At 43.9% G+C, this 27,561-nt stretch overlaps 1 protein-coding gene across 2 annotated transcripts in view; it reads right to left on the reverse strand.

Annotated features, from left to right (window-relative positions):
- The window catches only part of GRK5 (G protein-coupled receptor kinase 5), a 168,160-nt gene that overhangs the window by 93,787 nt on the left and 46,812 nt on the right, over positions 1 to 27,561 (reverse strand). The window contains exons 1-2 of one of the 2 annotated variants that reach the window (XM_030029733.2): positions 8,359 to 8,411; positions 4,312 to 4,407 (exon numbers count right to left, since the gene is read on the reverse strand). In XM_030029733.2, coding sequence (XP_029885593.1) covers positions 4,312 to 4,407; positions 8,359 to 8,386 — 124 coding nt within the window. In that variant the 5' untranslated portion in view covers positions 8,387 to 8,411. Of the gene's footprint in view, positions 1 to 4,311; positions 4,408 to 8,358; positions 8,412 to 27,561 lie in introns of those variants that run through there. The other variant, XM_030029732.2, reaches the window with a different exon arrangement.

A 27,561-nucleotide genomic window follows, 5' to 3' on the forward strand; every position in this document is an offset into this window, starting at 1 on the left:
CTGCCAGAATTGGAAGCTCAAGCTATTTTTACCCTGGATAAATGGGACGCAAATGTCACGTAAGAGGTTAAATGGCACAGGGAGGATTTTTTTTCTCTTTTTAAACCAACCATGGCAAAACTAGTATTAACGGGGCTGATCTTTCTGACTGTGAAATCTCACTGAATATAAATATTTAACAAGAGAAATCATCAGAGTTCTCCTTCTACCTCAGTACAATGCACAATCAGAAACTGCTTTACTGAAGGAGTTAATGTTTCCTGCAATAATGCAACAAATCACTCTATGCAACAAACAGCAGACACATTCTGTGGCAGTTTCCCCACGAACTTCAATCTATGGGCAAAAAAAAAATCTTGATTTATTATATAGCATTTGGACAGTGGCGAAAGAAAATTTGCCAAAGATCAGAATAATCAACTCTTTCACCCAAGCAGTTTTTTTACGGAAGAAAAAAGCACAGAATGGGTCTGAGCAAAATAAATAAAAATTCCACACTTTTAACCAACAGAACCTTTTGCGTCATTCAGAAATATTTACAGACATCCAGAATCTTTTATCATCAAAAAGACATTCTGGCCTTTAAAATTACAACTTTTTCTTATATTTTTGTTTACTGATGGCCCTTAAACTAGTGGGTATCCCTAACTTGTGGCATCTCTTCATGCCGTGTTCATCAAATGCAGGAATTTTTAAAGCTGCGCCTTGCTACTTTTTCCCTTCCCTTGAAACACCTCTCTTTTGCTAAGCTATCATCTGTGAATTTTAAAGATAGCAGAACACCATCGACTAGCAGCATCCATCACATGAGTCATTGTCACTAGTGTCTCAAACACTGGTTTTCATCGATTGAAATGGCCGCTAATGCCAACATTAACCTGGAAAGGGCTAGCTGTTTTAATACAATTAAATACAGCTGGGAAGAGGGCTGCAAATAGAAACATACATTAGCCATTCATCGTATACAAGTATACATATACAAGCCTCTCTCAGAGCCCAGCAAAGGTATTAGCATAGCATCCCTGTTTCACTTGCCTATTTAATTAGCACACAATGAAGGCCACTGAATTTCCCTGCAAAAGGTGTTGCGTACTTTGGACAAAAAAGAAAGGAGAAAAGAAGTTGCTTTTAAGTGCAATCCAAAAAAATAGCTCCTTGGCTAAATGGCACTTTTAATAAAGATGTTTCCAGTGTTTGTTTATTTATCGAAAAGCAGTGTTTCTCTCGGGTGTTTTGATTTTTGTTTCTGTGCACAAGAAGGAGGGGAAAAAAGGGGTTACTAAGCAAGTCTTTCAGTAAGACACCAGATGATGGATAGTCAAACACAGAGTCTCCTGTAAACACAGAGGGAACCAAAAGGTATGAACTGACTCATAATTGTGTCAACACAGGTCGCAGACCCTTGGTTTATTCCAGCCTTCCTGTTTTTCACAGATTTCTTTTCACACTACACTATTTTTTTTAAGACACAGACTCTTTTCAGTACACCTTAGTGGGGTGCAAAAGCACACACGTTTTTACACCAAAATGTGGGCACCTACACACACACGTAGGCTGTATTGCCACAATTACAACAGCAGCATTTTCTATCCGTGGCTTACGGCTGCATTAAACTAAGCCGTGCCTTTCGTCACAGCAGTCCATGCCCACTCTAAATCAAAAGGTCCATCCCATCCCTGCCTCCAGCTTTTCCACGGAGGCTCTTGGGAAGCATCCAGAAAAGAGGAGTACAACAAAACCTCAACAGCTTAGTCCTCCAGTTGATGCAACCCTCTAAGACTCGGCGTGATTCTTTCTTTTTAACATGTGGCAAAGTGGCAAGACTGTGTCTGACCAGAAGTACTGGGAGGCTGACACACAGCAAAGACGTCTGTGATGAGCAGAACCCACCAGTATTTGTCTTGATCTCTAAACACATTGAACTGAGGCTGTAGCCTTTTCCTTGTATAAAAAGTTGTTCGTCTCTGCTGGTTGCCTATTTCCATAGAGATTGGAGGAAAAAGCCTCTCTGGGGTCTCTATTTCATGATAAAATTTGATTGGCACTGACCGGTGGGCTAAGAAGTTGTTAGGGGAGGGACTGATGGGCAGACACACCGAGCAGCTGGATCCCCTGCAAGTCATAGAGCAGTGCAGCTGATGGTTCAAGAAAGGTGTTTCTGTACATTCCCCCACAAAATCACCTGTGGAGTCACCTTGTCGCCTGAAATCCTGAGATCCTTTTAAAGGACTTGCAGAAAATAGCAAATGGGAATGCGTTAAAGCCAAGGGAGTTGTTCTCCCTCGGCAGAGACGGTAAAAGAAGCGGTGTAAGGCCAGACTGCAATGACTGATAATTGTCCCTGGATGTCCATGAGCCACACGGAGCCCAGTGCAATGGATCTGCACATGCAACAGATCCATCCTGAGCACCTCAGCTCAACCACACGCGTGCAAACAACTTCATGCTATAGATCCAGAGAGTCTGGCTCATCCAAGACGTGTCAGATCCCCTGTATGAGCAAGGAGTTTATAAACAGCGACTGTTTGTCTGGGATGTTTCAGTCTCAGCTAGATTAACAGGAAAATGGCAGAGCCAGCAAGGACAGATGACCTTACGCAGGCTGAGCAGTGCCTCATTCCTTGTGTAATCACATCCAGCTCAGCGGGAAAGCTACTCAGTAAAAATCAAAGTCACAGAACAAGGATTTGGACCTTATTCCCCATTGTGTAAAAGTCAGTTGCTAAAACTCCCAGTCAACAGGTAATCTTTGCGGTGAAGCCAAATCCACCAAGAGCATCACAAGGGCTCTGGCCCTGTTACTTCACCAATTCAGTCACAAAAAAAAATGCAAAACAAATTACATTTAGGACAAAGCTGACACCAAAAAAATGCCAGAAACAGCATTTCAGAAACAGAAATCATTAGCAGACTTATTTTTTTAAGACTACTCATTTTAGGATATTACACCTTTGTAAAGAGCAAGCATTTTATCTGGTGCCATTTTCCCCTGTAGGAACCATGGTTGACGGAACAACGGAGAGAATTCCCTATGCAAATTACAATATATTAAGTCAGATTTGCTTCCAGCAGGTTCTATACCATCAGAAATTGTTCCAGGGTTTGTGTATTTGTCGAATGGCCATAAACTGCGAAAACCTACCCTCTTTTCTCCTGTCCCCCCTCTTTTCTTTGCCTCCTTTTAGCTCTACAGCAGAAGATGAGGGAAGCAAAGTTTATTGAAGGAGACCATGAAAAGAGTTTCAAAACATTCCACATATTTTCTCTGCATAAACACGCTGTGAATTTTGAATGTGAGTAGTGCCAGGGCACTGTCACTCAGACCCCAGGGGTTCACCCAAGTCAGACAAATTATGCTGCCCCTTATCTCAGTTGTTACAGTTTCTTGCCTTTCATTCATTCACTGCCAGTGGCTGGATTTTATGGCAGTGTAGGGGAGAAAAGGAGCCTCAACGGCTGAAGTTAACCTCTTGTGGTGAGACCAGTAATACTGGGCTTTCCAGTAGAGAATGCACAAGGAGATGGCTGCTAGCCTTGTTTGCCAAGGCAGCAGTCAAAAGAATGCTGAAATTTGGCAGGTATGAGCAGGAGAAATGCTGTGTTATGGAAATGGCCACTGCAAGCTCCCTTCCAAATCTGTTTGGCCCACGTCGATAAAACAAAGTAATTTAAAAAAAAAATTGTACATGTCCTATAAAAAACTAGATAAAGTAGTGTTGTGGTTGTGGTTTGAATAGAGGATGGTACTGCTGAGCAAACGTTCCTGGCAGAGGGCAGTGGCTGTTGCTTCAAACATCATATCCAGACTATAATTAATATTAACCTCCAACGACAGCAACAATCTCTCTGCTTTCATCAAGTCTCATTTCCTCCCTGATAAACAGCTACTTATTACAAGGGAATGCAGGATGCGATGAGGGGATTCATTTCTGAAAGTCCTTTTGCAGCCACGTTGGTCCGGGTAGGTACCGAGTCAAACCACCTGTCCCATATGCCAGGTATTGTCCAACTGTAAAGTCCCTTTGGCTCCTAGAGCCTGTGCTTGCACAGCAAAGGGCCTGGCTGCTGCCAGCCCCAAACCCTGCCTTGCAAGTCCATTATGCCAGTCTCTCCTGCCGGATCCACAGTGCCTTGTTAGGAACCAGAAAATGTTGAGTTTGCATGGCAGCATCGTGGGAGATATGTGCATTGCATGCCCATCTCTAAACTGATTCCATTTAATGATGAGTACCTTTAATGCTGTTCTGCTGAACCAGTTTTAAGAGCATTTTTTATTTATGCAATACTTCCAAAGAAGGGAAAAGCTCTTACCTATTGTTCTTCGGAGATCTTCACACTGGCTAATGTGAGGGAATTTCAAGATTTCCTTCCACTTTTTGCTTTTGCCTTTGCGTTTCCCTCCACCCCCTGCAGAGAAAGAAATATCAGGATTAGATTGCTTTGGGGGCATAGCCCCATCCAGAGTTTAGCAGCCCAGTCACAGTTCTTATGGATATCATTAATAATTAAAGCTGAGACACTGTGGGTCTCAGATCAAGTCTAAGCTTGTCTGGGCTGAAACAGGCAGCGGAGGCAGCATCTGGCAGAAGATCGGCTCACTAAAAGTTGGGAGCTCAGGCTTGTGGCCCACCAGGTCCAGTTCAGATAACAGTGCTGAACTGAGCATCTCCAACATCATCTCTGCCCCAACTGACAGCCACGTCACACAAGTCAAATAATCTTGTAAAATAACAGCTCACATCTTTTCAACCTAGATCTCTCCCTTCTAGATTTGGGATGAGCCTTGATTCCATCCCAAAAGAAGTGCTGGAAACGGAAGACCAAAATTTAATTCTTGTCACCCCACACACACACGTTACATATACTGCCAACATGGCAGTACCGCTGATGTTACACGCTCTTGTCACTACTGCTTCCACAGGAGAAAAACAGTGCGAGAAAATTAATATAATATCTTCATGAGTTGAAAATCTCATTTTGGCTCTTTTTTCTCCTTCTCACTCTTGCCCGAGATTTCTTGAACTGGCCTGTCCTCAAGGTGAATGACCTAGCTGGCTTCCCCCCAGCGCTGGCTGAACGAGGTCCAAGACTCTCAGCCTTCCATGCTGATCAATCTCCCTCATCCATGTCCCTTCATAAACACCTCGCTGCAGGCATCCCTGGCATCTCTAGGCGCCACATCTGAGCTTGCAAGGGGGATGCCTTCTGCACTGGGCTCTGACCAGTAAAGGCAGCGTTTCCAGCACACCTCACTTTGCTCCTTGTTGGGATCACTAGACGACACACTGCCTACGGGGTTCGGCTCCCTCAGCCCAGGCAAGCCTAATGCAGGCTGACGTGCTGCGTGTGCTCTTCCCCAGCGTCTGCTAGATGGGCGCTCAGATCTGAAGCAGCTCAGCCTAGGAGGACGTTTTTAGATTTTTTCTTGTCTCTTTTTTTTTCCTTTTTTTTTTACTGTCATTGGGCACTTTTTTACTCCAACCCTCACCTAGGTTTCTCTTTTATGCCCCCACGTTTTTTATGCTGCCATATCAGCACTGCTGCAGAGGGCAGGAGGTGCGGTGCGGTGCTGGGGGTTTCATTCCCGGCTCGTTTGTGTGCCTGTCCTGCTCGGAGAGGCTGTGCAGCCAACGGCGAAAGAGTATCCCTCCGGACATGGAAGCCCAGATGCAGACTGAGATTCTCTGAATCGCTGTATTTACTGCAATTCAGTCCCTGCACACAAAATCTGATTCACTTGAGTCTATTTTACATGCGCTGGCACGTCGAATGACTAATTCAGAGCTGAGTTAATTCTGTAGAGGGGCTGGTAGAGTCACAATTGCAGATTGAGGGTGTGCTGGGTACTACATGATATTGCAGGCTAAATTAGGAGAGCATTGACTCAAAAGGTAGCAGACCATTACAGAGAAAACAAGAGCCTTGCAAAAAATTGTGAAGTATTGCTCTCTGTGGGGCGTTTCTGATCACACCTTTGGCGCAGGAGTGCTGCTTCTGCATTTCACCTTTTTCCTTTGCTTTTGGTGACCAATGGTTTTGTCATTGCAGAGCTGGCCTTGAATTATTTTAAACTCTTTATTGACACGAATTTATTGTATGTCTACATTATGCAATGTAGTGCAGAGATATCTGCGCTAGCCATGAAGGAGCTAGCTTGTTTAGACTATTAGGAGTACAGCTATGCTACCCTTTCCAGGAATTAGTCTCCGGCAAAGCACAGAGAGCTGCGACTGCCTCCACACTATGCTGTATTATGCAATGTAGATGTACCCTTTGGGTCTATAATAAACTGTTCTTCAACCTCCCCTCTTCAGTGCATCCCAAACACTGCTGCTAAAGTAATCTCCTCTCCTGTCCCTCCAGCCACAGTATCGGAGGGGCTGTCTTGATCTCTTCTTGCAGCATATGACGCTTGGTCTTGCACGGTGAAGGTCTTAGGTATGCTACAAGGCGCTGAGAAGCATTTTGTAAGCTGGGGTGGGCACCGTGATGGTCCATTCACCATCCCTCCTGCTCACCAGCGACTGCAGGGGTTGGATTCAGCAACCCGAAAGGTCCTCCACTGGCTTTCGTCTCCCTGAAAGCCCACTCCTGCAATCCTGCACAGCCGCTCCTGCTTGCCACGCTGCCACTTCTTGGTGCTCCTGACCTTACGCCTCGTCACACCGTACTTACACTTCTCTGCCCCCTCCCTTCACACGCTCCTCTGGGGAACGATCCTGCGGGAATTCGTGTTTCCTTCTCTTCACCAGTCATTCTCTTTGGCTGCATTTTCTTCCCTGAACTATTGCTTCATGTTTTTCATCACACTCATTTATCTTGTAAACTTTGAGTTCTGTGCCTTGATGTCAAACCTCCATGGGAATCAAATGAATTAAGTATATATTTATTAGCACTGGGGGAGGGATAGGAAGGAAGGGGAGGGGAAGGAGGGAGGGGAACAGCTGGGCTGGTGTCACAGCAGAATGATCCCCCTTTGAGTCCCACAGGGTTTGAATGTGGATTTCTGGATCCCTTCCTCAGGCTGCCAGCTCCCAGAGCAGCTCATCCCACCTCCACGTACAAACATGTGCCTCTCATTTCTGCCTGCTGCCTCTCCCGCTGCGGAGACCCACTCTGCTCTTACCAAGGGATGGACGGAGCGGGGTGCTGGAAGGGGGCAGGCAGCAGCTCTCTGCTTAAGGTATGAGCAGGCACTGGAGGCAGCACAAGACGTATGCAGCTGCTTGGGCAGTGGTGCCTGCTAGAAAAGGATTTCCAATCATTGCTGGACACAGGAGGCAGCGGGAGTAAGCCAGCTGAAAGCATCCTTGAGGCTGCATCTGCTCAACACTGGTACATCTTCACCCATTGAAGGTCTACCCTCTAGGCCAAAGCGCTGGAGATTTCAGAGCACGCCTGCTTTGCCAGCCGCCTTTACAGAAGTGCTCACAAAAAGGTTATCTTTAGCAGCATTGAGCTGTGCAAAGCATTGCAAAATAGCCCTTTCCTCTACATGACAGCTCTGAGATTTGTGCAGAGACGAAATGATTCTGCTAACCTGGGCCAGAATGTTTTTAAAATCCATTCAATGTAAAATATATATTGATATATTTACATTGGATGATGTATTTCTGACATTAAATTTCCATCAAAACTGGAGAAGGGCTCTGCGGTCCCCTGTTTCAACCGCGATCGATACAGCCAACGTGTTCTCTTCTCTTTCGTGGCCATCCTCCAAAAATAAGCAGCCTTGCCTGATGAATCATTTGCTCTTAGCTGAGCGTGAAGTAGCGTTACTGTTTTGCCTGTGACGTCTTTATGTTAAAGATTCTGATCAAGTGCTTTAATCGACCTGACCTTTCCGCTCTCAGCTTTTCTTGTGGAGCCAGCAAACACTGCTGGCTCCAAACATTAATTCTAGGGGGTTTGAAGGACGTAATGCAGTGAGACAGCTGAGACAGGGTAAATTGTCTAGCAGAGTGAAAAGCTAAAAGGGGAGGTTTCTCTGAATAGGTCACTAATTGTGCAGGTTGCAAAGGGAAGCTTTCCACACATTGTCTTGATTACTGCCTTTGCACGGTCTCTCCTGGACGGGAGGATTTGCAATCTTCAAGGCAGCTTCTCAGGGCAAGACTAGACAGACATGCCATGTTTTAGATGCGAGTTCCATCAGGTGGTGTTGGAGGGTCTGACTGCTTTAAAATCTTGGTTTGCTGATGATAACAAAAGGTGAGCTCCCAGCAACAGCATGAAATCTCAGCTCCGCTTCCCTGCATGCACTTAACAAGTCAGCATTTGCAAACCAAGGATTGAAGCTAATTCTCTAACATGTCAACCAGTCCTACAGGAAACAAAAGCACTTGCTCTACATCCTACCTCGTGAAAAATACATGGCATTTTTCATATCATCTTGTGATGTCGGATGGCAAATCTAGCTCTGATCTCTGCTTGTAAGGAGAGAGACATAACCAGAGGCACACTTGTAAAACACTTGTGAGCAGCACCTACCCTTAGCCTAAGGTGCCTACTTTTTTTGCCTCCATTATTCAGGATATACTTACTCTCCTAACACTGAGAGGAGGTAGGAAAGTACTTGCACACTGTTAAGCCAGTGAGATATTAAGTGGCTTGTCCAAAATGACATGAGAAATCAGAGACAGAGCAAGGAGCTGAAGCCAAGGCCTTGAGCCTGTTAATCCTGCTAACGACAGGATCAAGCCATGCTCCTGCTCAGCCGATTAAAGATATTTCATAACACCGAGTTAGACATAATTATGGGTAAATTCATTCCAGCGTCATGCCTGTAGCATATTCCATTCGTCCCTCACGCCACCATGCAAGGTGGTTTTTAAGCATAGCTAACTTGGCTTCATACTTTTGCCCTGTTCTTGCCCAAGCTCAGAAGCCTGCATCACACCCCATGCTGCCAGGCCTAGCTAAGCCAAGACGGCCAAACATTTCATTGCCTTCAACTGTATTATCTGCAATCTAGATAATCCACAATTTAGGTAAACTATCCACAGATCACTGAAGGACAACTACAGTTTGTGTCTTCCATTTCGCAACAGTAGCTAGGCTCCCATCCAAGACCTTCCCAACAAGAGTACAGAGCTCTGTACGCTCTGATTGCAAGGCCTTGATTACACAGCTTGTGAAAGCAGTGAAACAAACTCAAAAAAATATTAAAAGTCCAAAAATCATGGTTAGTGTCCTATTTCCACTCAAAAGAAGTTTACAATACTTCTCCTCTTCCTCTTGCCAGCCTTCCTTTACTCACTCTCTCCCATCAAAGTGTATGCAGCTATACGGTAGATATGGAATTAACGATTCCGTATCGTTAACAAATTAAACGAATGGTCCGTCTAGTACAGGACGGACTGCAGGCAGCTTCAGAGGAACATCTTAGAAAGCTGTTTCTAAAGTACTTGGAAAGCAGGAACTTTCTTCTATGCCCTATTAATTAGATATGGGTAACAAAACATGAAGGTATATTGCTTCCAAAAATTTCTTCTTCTTTTTTAGAATCTATGCTACTTAAATTCAGGCTGTTCTCATGCTCCTGGTAAATGCCCTGGACTGTTGAATGCCCTTTTGCCTCACATGGGTGTGAGTCCCAGAGATTAACCATGTATTTGTGAGGGAAAGGAATACCAATTTTAAACTGCTTATTTTCCTGGAGTGTCTCTTCTCAGTGAGACAGCATAAATAAAACTTATCCACCCATCATTTACCCCTAAGAATTTTTCATATCTAACACATCTAGCCTCTAAGGCAAACAGTTCCACCCTTCTTAGACCTGCTTCACGTGGAAGGTCACCCAGGTTCACCATTCTTCTTTCATATTAGTCCCACCTACGCTCAGCTGTACTACCAAATAAAACCGGTTTGTTTTCAAAGAATGAAAGACACTGCTTGCTCTCTGCCCTTCATCCTGCCCTTCTCATCTGGGAAAGCAGAAAAAAACCCAGGAACCCTGTTTTATCCTTACAAGATCTCAGATGATACTCCCGACTAACCTGTGCTTAAAACAAGCACTTGAAAGAGCATTAGGAACCTCTTTATGAATCCCCGTCTATGTCACCCCAAGGAAAAGGAGAAGAGTATGAGGGCTGGATTTTCAAAAACAGGCAGGTGTCCACCATCCACTGGGACACAATGCCTCTGCAAACCAGTCTTTAGAGGCTCTCGTTTATAAGACGCAACAAAAAGTCCACAACATGCCCTCAAAAGAGAATCACGTCACATAGCTCCTCTTATCGATGCTAATCTGTCTTTATCTCCTGCAGCCTTTTTTGATGAATGTGACTCTGAATAGTCACAGACCATGATAACGGTTTTGCGCCCATCTTCCCTGCTGTCACGGCATGTTTGTACATAAATCATCTGCATGTTGCTACGGACACATAAGCCTTACAACCACTGTGTAAAACATCCCATTGCTTTTTGGAAATGAACAGCAGATGTGTTTCATGTTTCAGCCTTCAGAACCACAGAGATGGGAATTTCATAAGCAAAAATGCAAGCTTCTCCCCAACAGAGTCAGGCTGGCTTTGCAATCTGGTTACCAGAGGACCAGAGGGCAAAACATTTTGTATACAACTGGCATCTAAAGTGCTATTCACATTGGCTTGCAGAAGTCACTGTTCATAAACAAATATTTATTGCAGGAATATCTACCTATTATTTAAATAAGAGGTCAAGTAGTACTGTAAATACTGATGAGTGGCTGAAACATTACTTTAATAACACATTTTATATGTTAATAATAATGTGTATGTTAATAATATGCTTTAATAACATCCACTGCCCTGAAGGGACAGAGGAAGCTAAGGGATTAGTCTTTGAAGACTGATCCTCAGGGCTTGACTATCATATGTCAAGGCCATTTTGGTACTACTCTAGGAATATAAAGAAGGCTTTACATAAGCTACCTTTATGTCTAGTCAGAGCACATTGAAAGGATCTTAACTAAACTGAAAAAACACGCCTTTAATTTTTTCTGTTGGTCTTGAGTGGGCATCTCAAACTGTGGCACTCTCCATACAAGTCTGCCTACATCCTCCACTGGGTATTTTTAATGCACATTTGAGATGATTTCAACAAGTTGTCTGTGGGTTTTGTGTGCCAGTTCACATATGCTGGGCGTATGTTTTGCTGCTACACATGTTAACAGGGAGCTGTTTGGTGATGTGATTTCCCTAGATGCAGTTTAATTTTCCCTTACGTAAGCACCTTTAGTTTGTTTATTATGGCATCTCCCTCTTTTATGTCTTGTATTTTAACTGTATTGTGTTCATCTGCAGCTGATGAATAAGCAAAAAGGGATCACTGGCTTTTATGCCACAAACAAAAATAATCCCAAAGTTACAAAGTATACTGAAGATTTACAAGCTTTAAAAAAAACAAACAAACAAACAGTAAATCTTATAAAAATAAAACCTGCTATCTTCTAAAATAGTAAAATTAAGCACAGCCCCAAATTTTAACTTCTTATTCTTGACCTCAAAGTAAACTAGGCCACTGGCACAAATCCAGGGAGTTTAGTCATGTTATGTGGAATGCATTACCATGTATTGGGTGGTTCGACAGGCTGTTGAGATGAACTGAGTTGATGGCTTGAAATTTAAAGGTGCCTGGATAGTATTTGACATCGTAGTTGGCAACAAGAGCAGAACAGACAATGCAACAAGTGAATCTGGAGCCACCGTGCTCCTTTGGAAGCTGTTTCTGGACCTGTAAGGTCTCTTGGAGAAACATGCAAAGGCTATGATGGCTGAACCTAGGGAGTATTAAGAGATTTTGTCCATCAGTGGTGTAGGTAACAGAACACATTTGTCTGTAACACTTCAGTATCGATGATTACTATCGGAGACCAACCTTTTGAACAGAGCTGTTGAGAATCAAGGTTATCACCCTGCTACAAATGCTAAATATGTCAGTGGAGTTTTCCTCCAAACTGGAGCTGAGAGTCAGTATTTCAAAGTTCTAGAAAATTCTGATTTAAAGACATTAAACCATTTCATTTTGATAACGTTTGAGTCATCTCAGTTCTCTAACGTCAAAACATTATCATAGAACATATCAAATAGAGAATTAAGATGTATTATATCATTGGAACAAAACGGGTATGGTAAATTGACATTCTTTACTTTGTTAAAAATGATGTTTCTATATTGTCAAAAAGAAGGTAGAAAAAGCAAACCCTTTTTTAAGTAGACATTTTCCTGCAAACCCTTTCATTTTTGACAAAACTTCATTCTCAGAAAGGAAGATTCTTTTGTCAGAAATGTTCTCAACCATCACATGTTTTGAAGCACACAAGAATTAAGCAAGGAATGTGGCCTCCCCATATCTGAATGTTCAAGTGAATCTAAATTCCCACATTCCTTACTGGTTCCCTTAAGTTAATTTGCAGAGCTGCGATTTACATTGACTGTAGGAGACCTGCTTCCCATTCTTCCAAAGAGAGGATGCAAATCCCTGCTCCAGAAATCCTGCCTGAATAGGGCTTGATAACATCTTTCCAGGAAGGAACTCCTCTTTAAGCAAAGGCTCTTTAAACTTATGACCTGTTCTATGTATTTATTACCCTGTTTTAGTAACACGCATGCAAGCTGCTAACCAGTTCCTCCAAACCCAAACCTACAAATGCAAGTCATCACCCACATATAGTCCATGTAGGTTGCCCAGGAGCACGTGTAGTGCTCCTGGATTCAGTGGTGTTCCTCAGACAACCCACATGCTCTTAGGGCTGGCCCCTAAAGCCAAAATAACCTTGAAGGGACTTGTGGGTCCTAGTCAGACACTGAGAGAAATGACTAGAAGTCTAAGAAGGCTCTGCCGATTTGCTGCTCCACATTGTGCAGTTCTGATGTTTAGTAACACAACGGCACGACACAGGCAGAAGGAACACACAAGTGAAACCTGGCCCTGGAACAGGCAAATACATGGGGCTCGGCTCTTCTGAAAACTCTGGTGCCAGTTTGGAGTGAGAATATGCAAAAACCCAGCCCTGAGCCGGGAACGATATGCGTTCTGTCTGTCCCTGTCAAAGAGCTGTGTGGGCTTTTTCTCCTGCAAATAGTTCTGCAGTCTCTAAAAAAAGAACTTAGCCTCTGCGTTCCTGACATTTGAGTTTTATAAGGAGTATTTCTGAACTGTGGGGAGGAGATCCAGCTGGATGGGAGGTGAGAATTCAAGTGTGTTCCTATCAACAGTCTGTAGCCAAGCTCTGAGAATTATGTTCTTTTCTGGTTTTTTGCCCTCACCTAAACAAACTTACCAACACGGCTAAAGAAAAGAATTTTAGTAGACATCATGAAAAATTAATGATTTGAGACAGGCTGTTTTATTAGGCCTGACTGATTTATTAGTTCCACTTAATTGGTAGAATCAGCAAAGCTTTGAGACGCTCTGATAAGGACCCAGAAATCCAGATGTGGTTTGCTTTCCGTACATAAATAACAGCACACTTTTTCAGTTTAGATGGTTTACGTCTGAGCCGGGAAAACAGCTACCAGAAAAGCAAGACAGAAACAGCGTAGAGTCTCCATGAAGGAAGCAGAAGGGCAAGTCTCTCAAGCATCTAGATAGCCCACCTGAGTACTCAGTCCCGCTCTCCGGCACGCAGACTGGCAGACCCCAAATATTTAGAGATGTAACACACAGGTCTCAGCTATACAGAGCCCGATGCATAGTGACTCTGCAGCCCCTTTGGGCTGCTGATGCATGCAAATACTCTTCCGAATCGCTGCGTTACCACAGTCTCTCCTCCCATGTTTAATCCCACCAGAGATACTAGCCCAGCAAAGGTGCTGATATGGACACTTGAGTAGGAAGGCACTGAGGAAGTGTTATCAGGTGCCCAGTATGTTTTTATCTTGTGGTGTTTCTGTATTTTTGCAGTGGTCTAGAGGACCATTAAATCAGCCTCACAGTGCAGAGAGATAGCCCAACAGCCATAAGAAGTGTCCTTTAATGATGCCTGGCTGGATTCACCCTTCTCTCTCAACACTTTTAGTTGATGTAAACAAGCTAAAAATTGTAAAAAATAGGCTGTGAACCTCCTGAGAACATGTGTATGTATCTATACTGCCAGAATTGTTTGAGAGGAACATCTCTTCTGTGACACTTCAGTCCTTTTGCTTCCAGAGTCAAGCCAGGAAGAAAAGTACAGCATTATAACGTGTCTTAAATTGGGTCGCTTTCTGTTTGAGGTCAGGATCGGCCACATCTTTCTTCACCACAAAAGCAGATAATGACCCTGTCCATCTCCCCAGCTCTCCTGGGTCAAATAACACGTCAGATTCTCAGCTACAGACGTACGTATAAAGCATAAATTAAACCCTAGATATATGACAAGCCTTCACACGCTCTGTAGAGGAAATGTGGAGAGGGGGATGAAACCACCCTGAAATGCCTGGTTACAGCGAGCATTTGCCAGTTGCAGGGACTGGCTGGCAGATGGGAAAAGCTGCTGGCATACACTTTGGCTTTGGAGGAAAGAGGTACTACGCGGATGGCAGGGCGAGGGTGGAAGGGGGTGCACAGGGCTAATGCAAATGGGCATGGTCAGCTTTAGGGGAGACTTCCCCCTTACTTAGCTACAAAGCCTGCCTTTGGCCCCATCATCTCTTCCAGCAACAAGGTACCAACAACGCCTTTCTGTGGATCTCGCCGTCACGCCCCGCCAAATCACCCCTGAAATCATAGAAAACGTTGTCCTCAAAAATCACTGACAGCCCAAGACATGATGGTAACACAATTGTATGCGTCAGCATTTAGGATCATTATTGTAAAAGGTTACAGAAGGGATTCAGGTTAATGGAGGTAATCTGTGATTATCTGATGTAACAGATTGCTCTGCCAGTGACTCATTCCTTCTGCCACAATATATTGTGGGTTGCAGCTGCAAATAGTGAGCAGGATGGAGCTGGCTCCCAAGCTAAGACTGTCCCTGTTGTTCGGAGAAACCCCCATAAGAGAGGGTGCCAAGCCACTGCAGGCATGTGAAAGCCCGGCAGAGCTTTACCGAGGGGAGCGGGTCGCGGCGGTGTACTACAGTCACTCATTCACGGGTGTTACTATAGCTACCACTTGAAGGACTCAACAAGAAAAGCAGAAATAAAAAGAGAAAATTAGGAGGTAGAAGACAAAAAAAGAGGAAACTTGTCGGAAAGCAAAGGCAGAGGGTTCCTCTGATTAGCTAATGAAGTGCTTCAAAAGCAGCGACTGAAAAATAAGGCTTGAAGGTTGCATGGCGTAAGCGTCAGATGATCCAAGCAGCTGGTCCGCTCTTGTCTCGCCTCTCCCACCCACCCACCCCAAGAGCTGGTGGTGGTAAGGACCATCTTAATTAAAACAAAACAGCAGCTTTGTGCCAGGGATGGATTAACTATTTCCTCATTGCTCACAAAGTCTTGCACTTCCACTTGCTCTCCCTGCAGCCCTGGGGCCAGAATTAAAACGAGGTATTGATTTAGGCCAACGGCACCCCGGGAGCAGCGTGGAAACAGGCCACGATGAACGATGGTCCTACCACCGGGGACTCCAGGAGGGAGCAAGTCCTAGGTACTGTCATAGCCTGGAAGATGAAGGAAGAAGAAGAAAACATCTGCAAAGACCTTGAGTCTGGTTCAGAGCGGTGCCGGATGCCCAAGCTAGCCCAATGCACCAAAAGCAGCTGCAGCCAGGGACAGACACTTCTAATATGTACATAAATCTAAATAAATGTATAATTCCCGCTCACATGCTTTCCTGACAGCCAGCTGTTCCCTTTGCTTGCTGTTATCCTCGCTCGGAGATTAATGTCACTGTCTGGGACAGTTTGTTAGCAATTTTTATTACAAAGCATATACATTTGGCTGGTGGTGGGCAAAAGCTAAGCCTTTGAGCAAATAAAATACTAGGGCAGCTCACGGGGAATGACACAGAACAGATATCTGTGGGGTCTCTACCCTGGCTCTGAAAGCCAATAATGGCAGGAGGTCAGAGATCACGGGCTTAATTGTCCGATGAATTAATGGTGACGAACGTCTGTTTCCCCTCTTGTTAAAATTGACACCAGATATTTCAGAGAAAGCAGAAGGGCACTTGCCCACAAAGGAATGTTTTGATGGCTGAAGCTGAGATTGTTGCCAGCCCCAGCCCATCAGAGCAGTGCAGGTCAAACGAAGTCATTGTAGGAAAATGCTGCTGACTCCAGCACAAAACAGAACCTTCTGGGCCCAGTCGAGCAGCCGTGGATTATCCTGCTTGCTTTGGAAAGAAAGACTGTTTTCTTATATTTAAAAAAAAAATCAGATCCAGATCTTTGAATATAACAAGTATATAAAAAAAAATTAAATCGGAGGAGTGCAAGTTGCACCATAAAAATCAGTCTGAGTTTGTTTCTTCCTGTTTTGAAGAAAAATTGAGAGCAACAGAAAAAAAACAAACCCAAAACTTATTACAAAAATCAAAATTATTCTTTACATTTTCCCTCTCCATAAAAAGTTCCTCTTTCATTCCTATATAACTCTGGTTCAGCAATGCATTTTTGAGTGGAAAGTGTCATCGTGGGAGCAGTAACAAAACCGGGAAATACTAGGGGACCATTTTTATCCAGTTAGTGACATTTTGTGAAGCTGGCTAACACTTTTCTATTGAAACAACTTCTTCCGGAGTTAAGAATGAGGTCTACTTACTTATTTTCTTCTTGTTGCTCAATCTCATTTTAATTCAGATTTTCATGTGGAGTTGTAGGAACAAGGATGAAAGCTTCCCTTTGTTTTACGGTGGTTATGTTAGTTTCGAGCTGTTGTGAAACATCTTTCCTGTTCATCCGAATATATGTGAACCCCTCTGGTGTTTCATTTAAGCTATGTAAACAAGGAACAAGCACTTTCTGAATTTTAAAAAATACAGTATCAGCCTACAAGTCAGTTTCTGAGATCTGTAAAGTGACTTCTTAAGTCGTAAGTCATTCCCCTCATTACGGTACATGCTGATACCTTTAATTAATAGCAGTAATATGTAACACTGTCAACAAGGATGTGTAACATTGAATTAGGTGACTAAAGTCTAAATATTCTTTCAGCACTGTATTTCCACAGAGGTCATGTCGACCAGGGAACAGACACACTGGTTTTCAAGTAAATCTATGTGCTCAGTCTCTGACTGAGCTAATTATAATGGTGCCTTTAGCATTGCTGTCTTTAAGTGTCTGCCAGCATGTCCCTAACAAACCACCAGGTTCGTGTTTTTCTAGCCCAGATGGAAAAGTCTGATTATCAGGTCAGAGTCAATTCTAGCTCCGAGGCCGCTATACTTATATCCCACGTTAACCCAGCTTGCTGAGCTTCGACTAACAACAGAGAAGTTAGTGACAAGCCATCATCGAACGGTATATTTGCTTGCTTCTCGCTTCTGCCGCTCATCAGTACCCGAGGGAGGAAGGCTGCTGGGTCTATAGGGCTGAAGAGTCTCCCCGAAGACTTAAACATGCTCCTGAAGGGCTGAGGGACGGTATTCTGCTTTAGATGGTATTCTGATTTTTAAACTCACGAGAGCAAAACCCCGAGCAACTACACAGAAAATCCAAGCCTCCTTATCTCATTCAGCTCCCCCGGTGACGCAGCACGCTCCGCACTGTGCAAAGCAACACAGCCGCAAACACTGATCTTCGTGTCTAAGCATCTAAGCCCAAGTGGCACATGTGCTATTTTAGCACCTCGTGGGACCGCCCTGGGAGATAATATAATTAATATTATCTTGGTGACGGCTATTTACCACATCCCACTGGGAAACGGCAGTCTGTGCTTATGGAACTTGAACCCAATTAATACTCACTTCCTACCAGCTTCAGGTGTCTCCTGATTTAAAGCTACGTTTACAGACAAAACAGGTCAGTAACTCTTCCCAGTGAGCCAAACAGTATCTTAATCACTTGTGTTTAATAGGAAACAAATGACTGAGCACTGATAAAGTTTGCCATTATGCTTTTGAGGAAAAGAAAAGTGACTACAGAACAATCTGATAACGAGAGAATTTTCTTCCTGTGTAACTCGATATTTATAAACCTTCTCAGTAAGGGGGCAAAAAGGAAATAATTTCAGCTGGCTGAAGTTAACATTACAAATTACATTTTAAAACGACAACAAAAACAGGACCCCGGCTGAAAACAGTGCTTATGGGAAAGACACGCAGAAACAACACGAGGGAGGAAGCCTCCAGTTCAGGCTGCCCTTAGCTCCCACGGCACGGGCTCTCCTGCCGCCTGCGGACACGCGCCGCTCCGTGCACGGCACGGATCCACGCTCGGCCTCTCCCACTGCACCCGGGGACGTGGGGTGTCAGGGGGAGAAGGTGGAAGCAGGATCGTCTTGGTTGCGTTTTCTGCCTTCAATGGAATGACTGAATTTAATAGCCTCCCTCCGCCTCCAGTAAACATATAGGTGGCTCATAGGCATGAAGACACGGGATTTTTTTTCAAGCTAAGGGCTAGACTTTCAGCCTTACCATACTAGGAATTTCAGTTATTTTTCCATGGTTTTGTATGTTTAATCCTCTTGAAATGCAGGCAATGATTGCCCTACAGCCTGACTAGGGTCTCAAGAGCAGAACTAGTTCTCAACCATAATAGCCTCAAGCCCAGCTATGTCAAGCACCTACGACTCCAGCCGATTTCATCGGGAGCCACGCATGCCAGCAAGCCCTTAAACAAGCCACTCGAGAGAGGGAGAGATAAGGATCCTAACCGAGGAGTTCCCTCTGCACAAAATTATAAGCGCAGATTGTTTCTGGAGTAAGTGCTGGTTTCTAAGGCTTCCTGGTATGGAAGTTTTTCATGGGAGAATAACGTGGGAGATGTGGAAGAGTGCTTACAGTGATAGTAAAAATAAATATAAATTATTTGTATTTTAGGCCTAAAAAGGCAGTGTTCTCAATTATTAGAAAAAGAAATGCTTATCTCCCAGAAGCAGAGAAGCAAAGACAGGGGAAAAAAAGTAGAGGGTGCATCTACTTTGTTTCCCATTTTCCATGCTAGTAAATGACAAAGTGGTTTGCACTTTGCTGCCTTGGCTTCAGGTATCAAGTAACATATTTCTGAGTTGCTTTTAAAGTATATTAATAAAAATAATAAAACCAACACATCCCTTGGCTTTTCAGCAGTGCCCTCTACTTAAGGACCCAAAAGCATTTTGCAAACAAAAATAGCAAAAGCTTTTCCAGCTTAAAGATGAATTTTGCCCTCACATAAATTAACATGACTTTTACAGTCCTGTTGAGACACTCCACATGTACAACTGGGAAAAGAAATTATCACAGACAGTTTAAATACACAGCTTTAATTAGAAAAAACCAAAATAAAACCAGACCGATTCTTCTTGAAAAGTTTTCCAGTTGATATTGTCAGAGGACCTCAGATAACTAGGACTGCTAGACGCTAGAGGGAAAAGCATTCTTTATTTTCTATCTACTCCACTTGTGTTAATCAGCCCAGCTTTGCAGAGAAAAAGCACAGGGTGCTGCTGCGTGCGCTGTGCACGCAGAGGTGTGGGTCCCTTCCACCAACTCCAAACTGTTGGTCACTTGTCAAGGGGGTTGCACACCACCTTCCTACTGCCGGGAGGAGAACGAGCAGCTGGAGAGAGCAAAAAGACCTGCTGAGAAAAAGGCTGACACCCACCCTTTACCAGACACCAGAGAATCCAATGGCGCCGATGTTTCATTACTTCCACTGCTCACAGGACAACTTGTTTAACATTTGCTTTTTTGCAGTGCCTGGAGGCCAACAAATTCAGGACTTTTTTGTACAAGGCAACGCATGAACACAGATCCCATCCCCAAAGAGTTTCCAGCTGACAGTACAGCAGCCAAAAGCACTCCCCGTGACATCCTGAGCCCGTTGCTGTCACTGGGGATGCTGCCTTTGCTTTCAGCGAGGGCTAAGATTTCATCCCCTGTGGCTCCAGAGGGTCACAATTTTCCCACTCATCAACACAACTGCTTTCTGAGGAAGACCCATTTTTCAAAACGGGGTGGTATTACTGAAAAACCATAAAAAGTCTCCGGGAAAAATCAAGGACTGTAAATGTGCTGTTGTCCAGAGCTGACTACATTTCAAATAGATTTAATAAAAACATGAAGATGGAAAGAACATTGGAGTAAGGGCGAATCAGACCAGTTGTTTTCATTCACTTTCACCCTGTGATCTCTTGTCTTTCTGTCTTCCCCAGTTCTGTCCATTGCTATCATATCAAGCATTAACTACTGATTTCTATTTTCCAGATTTGTCCTCTTTTCACCTCAAAATTCTTGTTGACTATCAACATCCACCAGCCTTTGATGCCACCTTCTGTCTCTGACCTGTTGCAAGCTGAGCTGCCACCCCTCTACATCCTTCCAACTCTTGAAAGCAACCCCGGGAATAAGGGCCTGGAGCCTCTTGCTCTTCTCTTCCCTTATTTCAGGGAAATGCCTCCAGGAGTGGGCTGCAAAGTCTTGTTCCCTCTCACTTGTTCTCTCTTTCTCTGGTGCATGAACCCTAAATTCTCTTCTGCATATTTGCACATCTTCAGCAAGCAGGAGACCCTCACTACCAGCACCACCAGCCTAACCAGCCGTAGGGTGTCTAGGACATGTAGGGTGTCTAGGACATGTAGGGCTTCCCATCAGGATGAGGCAATGTCTCACGTTTCCTGCATGCAGGGTCCAACAACTAGGATACGTAAGGATGGGGTTTTGGAAAGAGCTCCTGGACTGTATCAAACAGTCCCTGCACCAAGTTGTGCCTAGGCCCTATATGGACCTGGTGTAGACCAAAAGTGCGCCAAAAAATGCCCTAACAATAAACAGCGGGGACAACTGCGTGCCAGCGCTCAACCCTCCTCCCACAGCTATATTTAGTTCACTAGGATGGCGTCCTCTGAGATATACAGAAGAAATCCTTTGTTGGTTGACTTGATCATGGCCAAAGTTTCACCATAAGCTGCCACCAGGACTTGGCTTTGGCCAGAACCTCCAGCTCACTCTGGTGAACCCAGTCATATTTGGATGTCTTTCACCCAATGCTGACCCAGGCATGGATCCATCTCAGAAGAATGAAATATAAGGGATGCAGCCTGGCATTTGAAATCACTGGCCACAGGCCCGTTCATCCTCTTCAAGAGCTGACACATTGAGAACACTGAATAGAAGGAATTCATGGCAATTTGCTCACACAAAAGAAGCCAAGAATAGGACCTTAGTCTTGTCCTGAAATCCAAGAGAGATACAACAGCAGATGTCTTTCATCTATATGACCTTTTCCACTAAGACAAAAAGGAGACAGGATATTAAATCACAGTTTAAGATTTTTATGACTCTTGGCAAGCATTTATTTATTATGGGTTTGTTTGTTTTGGGGCTTTGTTTTTAGGCAAAGGAGTGTTATTTTTTGCACTTTTCATGGAACTTCAGCTGAAATACCATAAAAATGTCTAAGACAAATTTTTTTCGGGTGATTTGCACATTTTCAGAGTCACAAGTTGACTCCCCTTCTAACTCAATTGCTCAAAGCAGTGTGTTTAAACCAGGAGAACCACGTGACACAAAGACAGCACTTCATTTTTTCACAAAGTCATGGAAAACCTTGATGGCACGTGCAGTTACATTAGGGGAACAGCAAATCCTTTAACGGGCAAATCTAGATCGGGAAACACACTTAAAGGCTGTAGCGTGTCGGATGCAAACCCCTCACTGACTAGTGGAGAACACAGTGACAGCAGGACACAGCACAAGGAATGTGGGAGAAAGCACAGATTAACTGCATTTGTCTCCTTAATTTGCTTATACCCTTCGCTAAAGAAGAGCTCTCCCTAGCCTGCACAGCTTACCTTACAGATGACGAAGCAGATGGGAGGATAGGAATGCTACTAGGAAAGATGATCCAGAGGAAAGGACGTTAACCTCGGACCCAGGGAGGATTAGTTTTAAGTCCTTCCTCTAGCGCAGATTTCTCACGTGATTTTAGGCGAAGAGTTAGGCTATGTAAATACCTTGTGAAACTTATGGGCTCCGGCTCATGATCACAGATGGACTCAGGTGAGATGGCTGAAGCAGACAGAGGTCTGTTCGCCCAGCCCCTCTGCCAGGGGCTATTACTCTGCGAGAGCATAAGATTTAATGGGCTGCGCCCCTAATTCACAGCTGCTGAAACTCACATTATCACGCCAGGCTATAAACTGTGACTGCAGGTACACATCCTAGCTAAAGCTACCTGTGATCTCAAGTCAGAGCCCTTCATCTTGCCCTCAATCAGTTCCTAGCGCATGACATGAACTGAGAGTATTTCCTAAGCCTCCTTTTGATATTGACAGGTGTAAATACACTAAAGACTGAGAAACCCTAAAACCAGATGGAAATTTTCAGTGGAATATTCTTCCCTCAGAAAATACCAGCCGTAAGTAAATGGTTCAGAGATTTGTCAATTCTAATACTATTTTATTTTTAAAAGAAGAAAATTTAAAAGGTTTTCAATAAGGTTAAAATAGAGTGTTTTAACTTTTGATTCCAAACTATTTTTACCCCTTTTAAAATACTGCATTATATCATAGTGAACAAAATAAAATTTTTGTTATCGTTTATTACCAAACAAAACAAATAGGGGGAGTTCAAACATTTTTTCTCAGATTTATTTTTCACAGCAAATTAGAAATATTTGCATTTTTTTTGTCTTAGAACAGAAATATGTTTTCTTGAAATTTGTAAAGAAAAACAAACAAACAAGCAAAACCCCCAAACAGAACAACAGCAAAACTTTTGGCCCTCAGAACCTCCCTAAGGCCCTCAGCTCTCGCATTGCGAGGGCAGGTGAGGACAGGCTGGAACCCCACGTGTTCTTACTGAGTGACTAAAACACGACATGGGCCAAATGCAACCACACGATACTTCCAAAATGAGAACACATATGGCTGAGCATTTCTGAAAAGTCAAAATCTGCTCGTGCTGAAATCAATGGGTGTTTTACTCTTGACTTCTGTGGAAGCAGGGTTAAGTCAACACTGGGTAAGATGGGAAAATCCCAATCTGAGATCAAGCACAGCGTTCCTCCTAAAGATTATTCATGAAGTGTGTGTAGACGTCACAAGAAAACAGAAGGTGCTACAGAGCTGTTATTTTTAAGCTGAGGGTGAGAAAACAAGCAGTGAAGCGTAGCGCATAACTTCTTATGTTGCTTTGTCACCATTCTTGTTAAGGAGCACAGGGAAATTATTTTAAAGAGAAAAAATTTGTAGTTATCTCTGTTTCTTCAGTTCAGAATAGACTTATTTTTTTATTTTATGTGAATTTTTACAGTTTTTTTAATAGCTCTGAATTTTCTGAAACTATTTCTTTCTAAATACTGTTTTTCTAAGACCCGTCCAATTTCCAGAACTGCCAAAACCACCCAATAATACTTCCTTAAACTATCTAGAAGACATCAGAAGATACGTTCTCCAGCCACCGTCTTAAACAGAATTTAAATCAGGTCCTAGCTGCCTGCAATGCTTTTGCAGAATTGGATACTGTGTCTACTTTCTTTTGCAAAGAGCAATCAATTCGGAAAAGCCAAGGCAGACACTGAAGTGGATCACAGAGAGCATCTGCGCACAAAGACGGAGACCAGTTCTAATCATCAGCATCGCAGGACTGTAATCCTCAAATCCAGGCATAAGCAATTATCAGTATAAGAGCATAATTTATTCCTTGTAGTCAGACACAAGATGGATATCCCATTGGGCACCAGTTAGATTGTTATACTCATTTCAGAAAGCTTAGCAAGACCACTTATCATGTATGAAACAGTACTAATAGCAGGCAGTCTGAGCCATCAGATGAGTTTAATAAAGGGCTTCACTAAAGTTAGCAAGGTGCTTTCATTATGCATGGGGTCAAAAATGCTGGCATGTAAATGAAAATATAGCAGCTTCTTGGACTTCTGATACTAAAACTTTCATATGCTTCAAATCTCTCACCCAACATATATATACCCTCATGCATGCAAACTTTTAGAGCATGTCACTTAATTCACCACAGAAAAGAAAACACAAACAATAAAAATGTAGGATTTCAACACAAGGACCTTAGATTAATATTTAATCTAACTGATGGCACTCAGGAGTAGTCCTGTCTCAATTCTTCTTAATAATTCCCATGACTCACCTGTCGTGACAATTAACAAGGAAAAAACCCAGAAACATCTGTCTGTATCTCACACTCAGAATTATAGCCACCGTTTCAATAAATGCACTAGCTTTTTACAGTTTGTGAGCAACAGAGCCCGATCCAATAGCTGGGACCTTCATTTGCTATCCGCTCGGGGTGATGCTCTCCAAGCACCATCCCATCCTTCCCTGCTGCTGCTTTTTCCATCCAGAGCTGACCAGCCTCAGCTGCCCGGTTTGTGAAGCTGGACAAAAGCAGCCACTCAGTGTGGCTTGGCCAAGATGTAAAATATATCAGAAAGGAATTTGGTTTTTGCTTAGCCCAGCAGTTCCAAGCGCAACTGTGACACCCGCAATAAGGGCTTGCAGAGAACACACATCGTTACAGCTTCACCCTTGGGCATTCACCGAAAGAGAGATTTGCTTTTCTAATTGGCTCAATATTTTGAGAAGGTAAATGGTGAATAACAACAGCCTCGGCAGCAACATGACCCAGGATGAAAGCAATACAAACTACCCGTTTACGCTCTAGGCTTCACGGCGTGAGCCCCACGCCGACTGACGTCCAGCCCCAGGAGGAAACTGTCCTGCAGAAGACATCCTCCCGCGGGGAGCACCCAGGGACACCTCTTTTGGCTTCGGTCACCTCATTTGGCTTTTGGCCTCGGCAAACTACGGTATAGTTCTATACAACTACAAACCTCATTTGCAGAGCGGTAAGTTTCCCGCAGAGTCAGGAACTCACTTCCTTTATTGCAAAGAAGAAATAAACAGTTCTTTGAGAGAAATGGCAGTATTTCATTTTCATGAGCTGGATGCTATTCCAAAGTTTATGCTAGGTAAAATGGTAATTTCTGCAAAGCACTTCCTCAACAAAAGCAGCTTTATAAATGGAATTTGGTAATAACAACAAATCTAATATTTTCTTCAGAGAATCTTAAACCTGTATACTTGGTCCTCTCAAATACAAGGGGAAAAAAATCAAAACAGCAACATCCATCATTAGGTTAAATACAATTGGTCACATTTAACCTCTGATAATCTAACCATGCAGAGTACCTTTTACTCATAAAAACTGCAGTAAACATAATGCAATCTATAAATATCACCGAGGCCACTGATGGCTGAGCTGCGGAGTTTGACCTCTAGGTTTCTGATTTAAATGTCCTGGGTTATGAGCACAGCATGCTGCAGCCATTGACTGCTGTTCGGGTTCAGCGCTGACAGATGTCCCTTTCTAGATCTGTAAGGGGGAATGAATGAAAAGCCTCCACACCATTCACGGCTGCCAAACAGCACATTTTTAAATGCAACTGAGAGTTGCACCCTTCTACAGCCTGCTGATACAACTCCTAATATCTCTCCTGCAAGCAGTCTACCTTTTTATTTTTCTACGCATGCCATTGTTTCAAGTCTTTTTGCTTTTGTGCAAAAGCGTAGAGCTTTCTTGCCTCAATGCCAGGGACATAATTCTCCTGTTTGCAGGGCGGAGTGTGACCTCAGTCTTCTGCTCTCCCCGAAAGAGTCTATCTTCCATTGACGTCAAGGGCTCTGCACACAGAGGGAGGGAGATAAGCATATTGGAGGCAAGATCTGCTCCGTGAATGAGAATGGAGAATTTTGCTGTAGGAATTTACAAGCCTCTCGCGGTCTCCTCTCTTGATTAAAGCCGGTGGGATTATTACACAAATTCAGCTGCTGAGTCCTGGCTGTCAGAAAGCTGCCTCACGCAGGGCGCTCTGCTGTTAACCCATCCCGATTGTTTGGGCAAGACAAAAACCACCATTAGCTGAAAAAAGCAGGTCAGATGTAAAAAGGGTTGTGTCGGAGGGGAGTCGCTGACAGCTCTCTGTACGGCACGTCACACCTGCGAGCTCTGGGGAGCTCTTAGAAAACCTACATCCTGCTTGTGGTGCAGATTTTAAGCAATAGGGACCTGTGGGTTAAGTTAGGGGGGGTTTATACCCAGTCTTATCCATTGCTTTCCTGAAAGAAAAACCAGGGATGTTGACGGGGCTCAGCGTAGTGCTGCAGATGAGCTCTTTCCGAGCCAGTAACCTAAGCGCGTAGCGCAGCACGGGGCAGAGCAGGCACACTGCGAGGGCTCCCCAGGAGCCGAGCTGCACTAGCCAAGAGCCCCCGTTAATTAGCCGGGGCACAATGCCACCCTGACGTGGCACTGCCGTTTATACGTCTGCAGCAGACCTGGTCCGTGCGGAGTCAGGGATCTTTGCATCGTGCTCTGCTCCGCGTGCAGACGTGCCCGGAGTCAGCGAAGGGACGACAGCCTCGCCTGCCAGCATGTCCCCCCTCTGCAGCGGAGCTTCTCAGCCTCAGTTTGTCTGCTCCTGGTTCCTCTGGGACCCAAGAACTGGGAGGTGACCTTGAGTTGCCCAGTTTAGACATATCCCAGCACTCTCAGAAACGCACCCAGAGAATACAGCACTCAGCACAAACACCAGCCTTTTGAGAAAAGCTGCTTATTACAAATATCATTACAGCAACAACAGACCAACGACACGATCTCATTACACTACGGTGTACTTTTAATAAGGATTATCTAAAGTTAAGTTTGTGTACAAGCTTTCCTGTACTCTCACGCACAATGCTATTCCACACTTTTGTGCTGCTTTGCAGCGTATTCGTCGGGTATGTTTTATCTTCACTTTATCGTGTGCCACCTTTACAGGCGTTGTAGCTGTGAAGTAATAACGGCTGCACATCACTAGCGAGTTTTGGTCGCAAGCAAGAGGCAACATAGGTTTGAAAAGATGCATGTGTAACAGCTAAATGCCAGTTTTCTGTAGCAAAATCTGGAGGGAAGGGAATGATGTCAGTACGCCAGCAAGTACAGCCAGTGATTTTCATGACTGCTATACCTGGTGGAACGTGGTACTAGAAACTTCTGTACACAAGGCCTAGGTAGGACCCCTGAAGAAAGAGATGCCCGTCTGTGTAGATGCTGTATCACATTAGAGAATTTAAGAAATATTAATGACTGTACACTTAAAGCCTGAGTCAGGAGGCATAGACAAAAGGTGAATCTTCAGTCTGACCTCTTGGACTTTCTGATGTTACGAACCGGCACAGCTAACCTCGCATATGCTGTCAAAGGCAGTAAGGACCAGGAGTAAGGCCGGTTTAGGGGCTCACGGATGACTTATATTCCACAAAGTCCAAATTATTATATTGACTTATATTCCAAAAGCAAAAAAACCTTTGCTTAGACAAAAGGTAAACATTGTAAATGAAATATGAATGGGCAGAAATTTATAAAGGCCCTTAGCAGCTTAGCCTACTTCAGGGTCAAAGCTCATTCATAAATATTTTGGCATTGCAAAGGAAGGAACAAGATACTCATTTACAGCCCAGAGCCCCCTCCTTTCCCGTTTTCCTCCAGCGTAGACAGACT

Source organism: Aquila chrysaetos, chromosome 11, assembly GCF_900496995.4.
Source record: "Aquila chrysaetos chrysaetos chromosome 11, bAquChr1.4, whole genome shotgun sequence".
Classification (NCBI taxonomy): Eukaryota; Metazoa; Chordata; class Aves; order Accipitriformes; family Accipitridae; genus Aquila; species Aquila chrysaetos.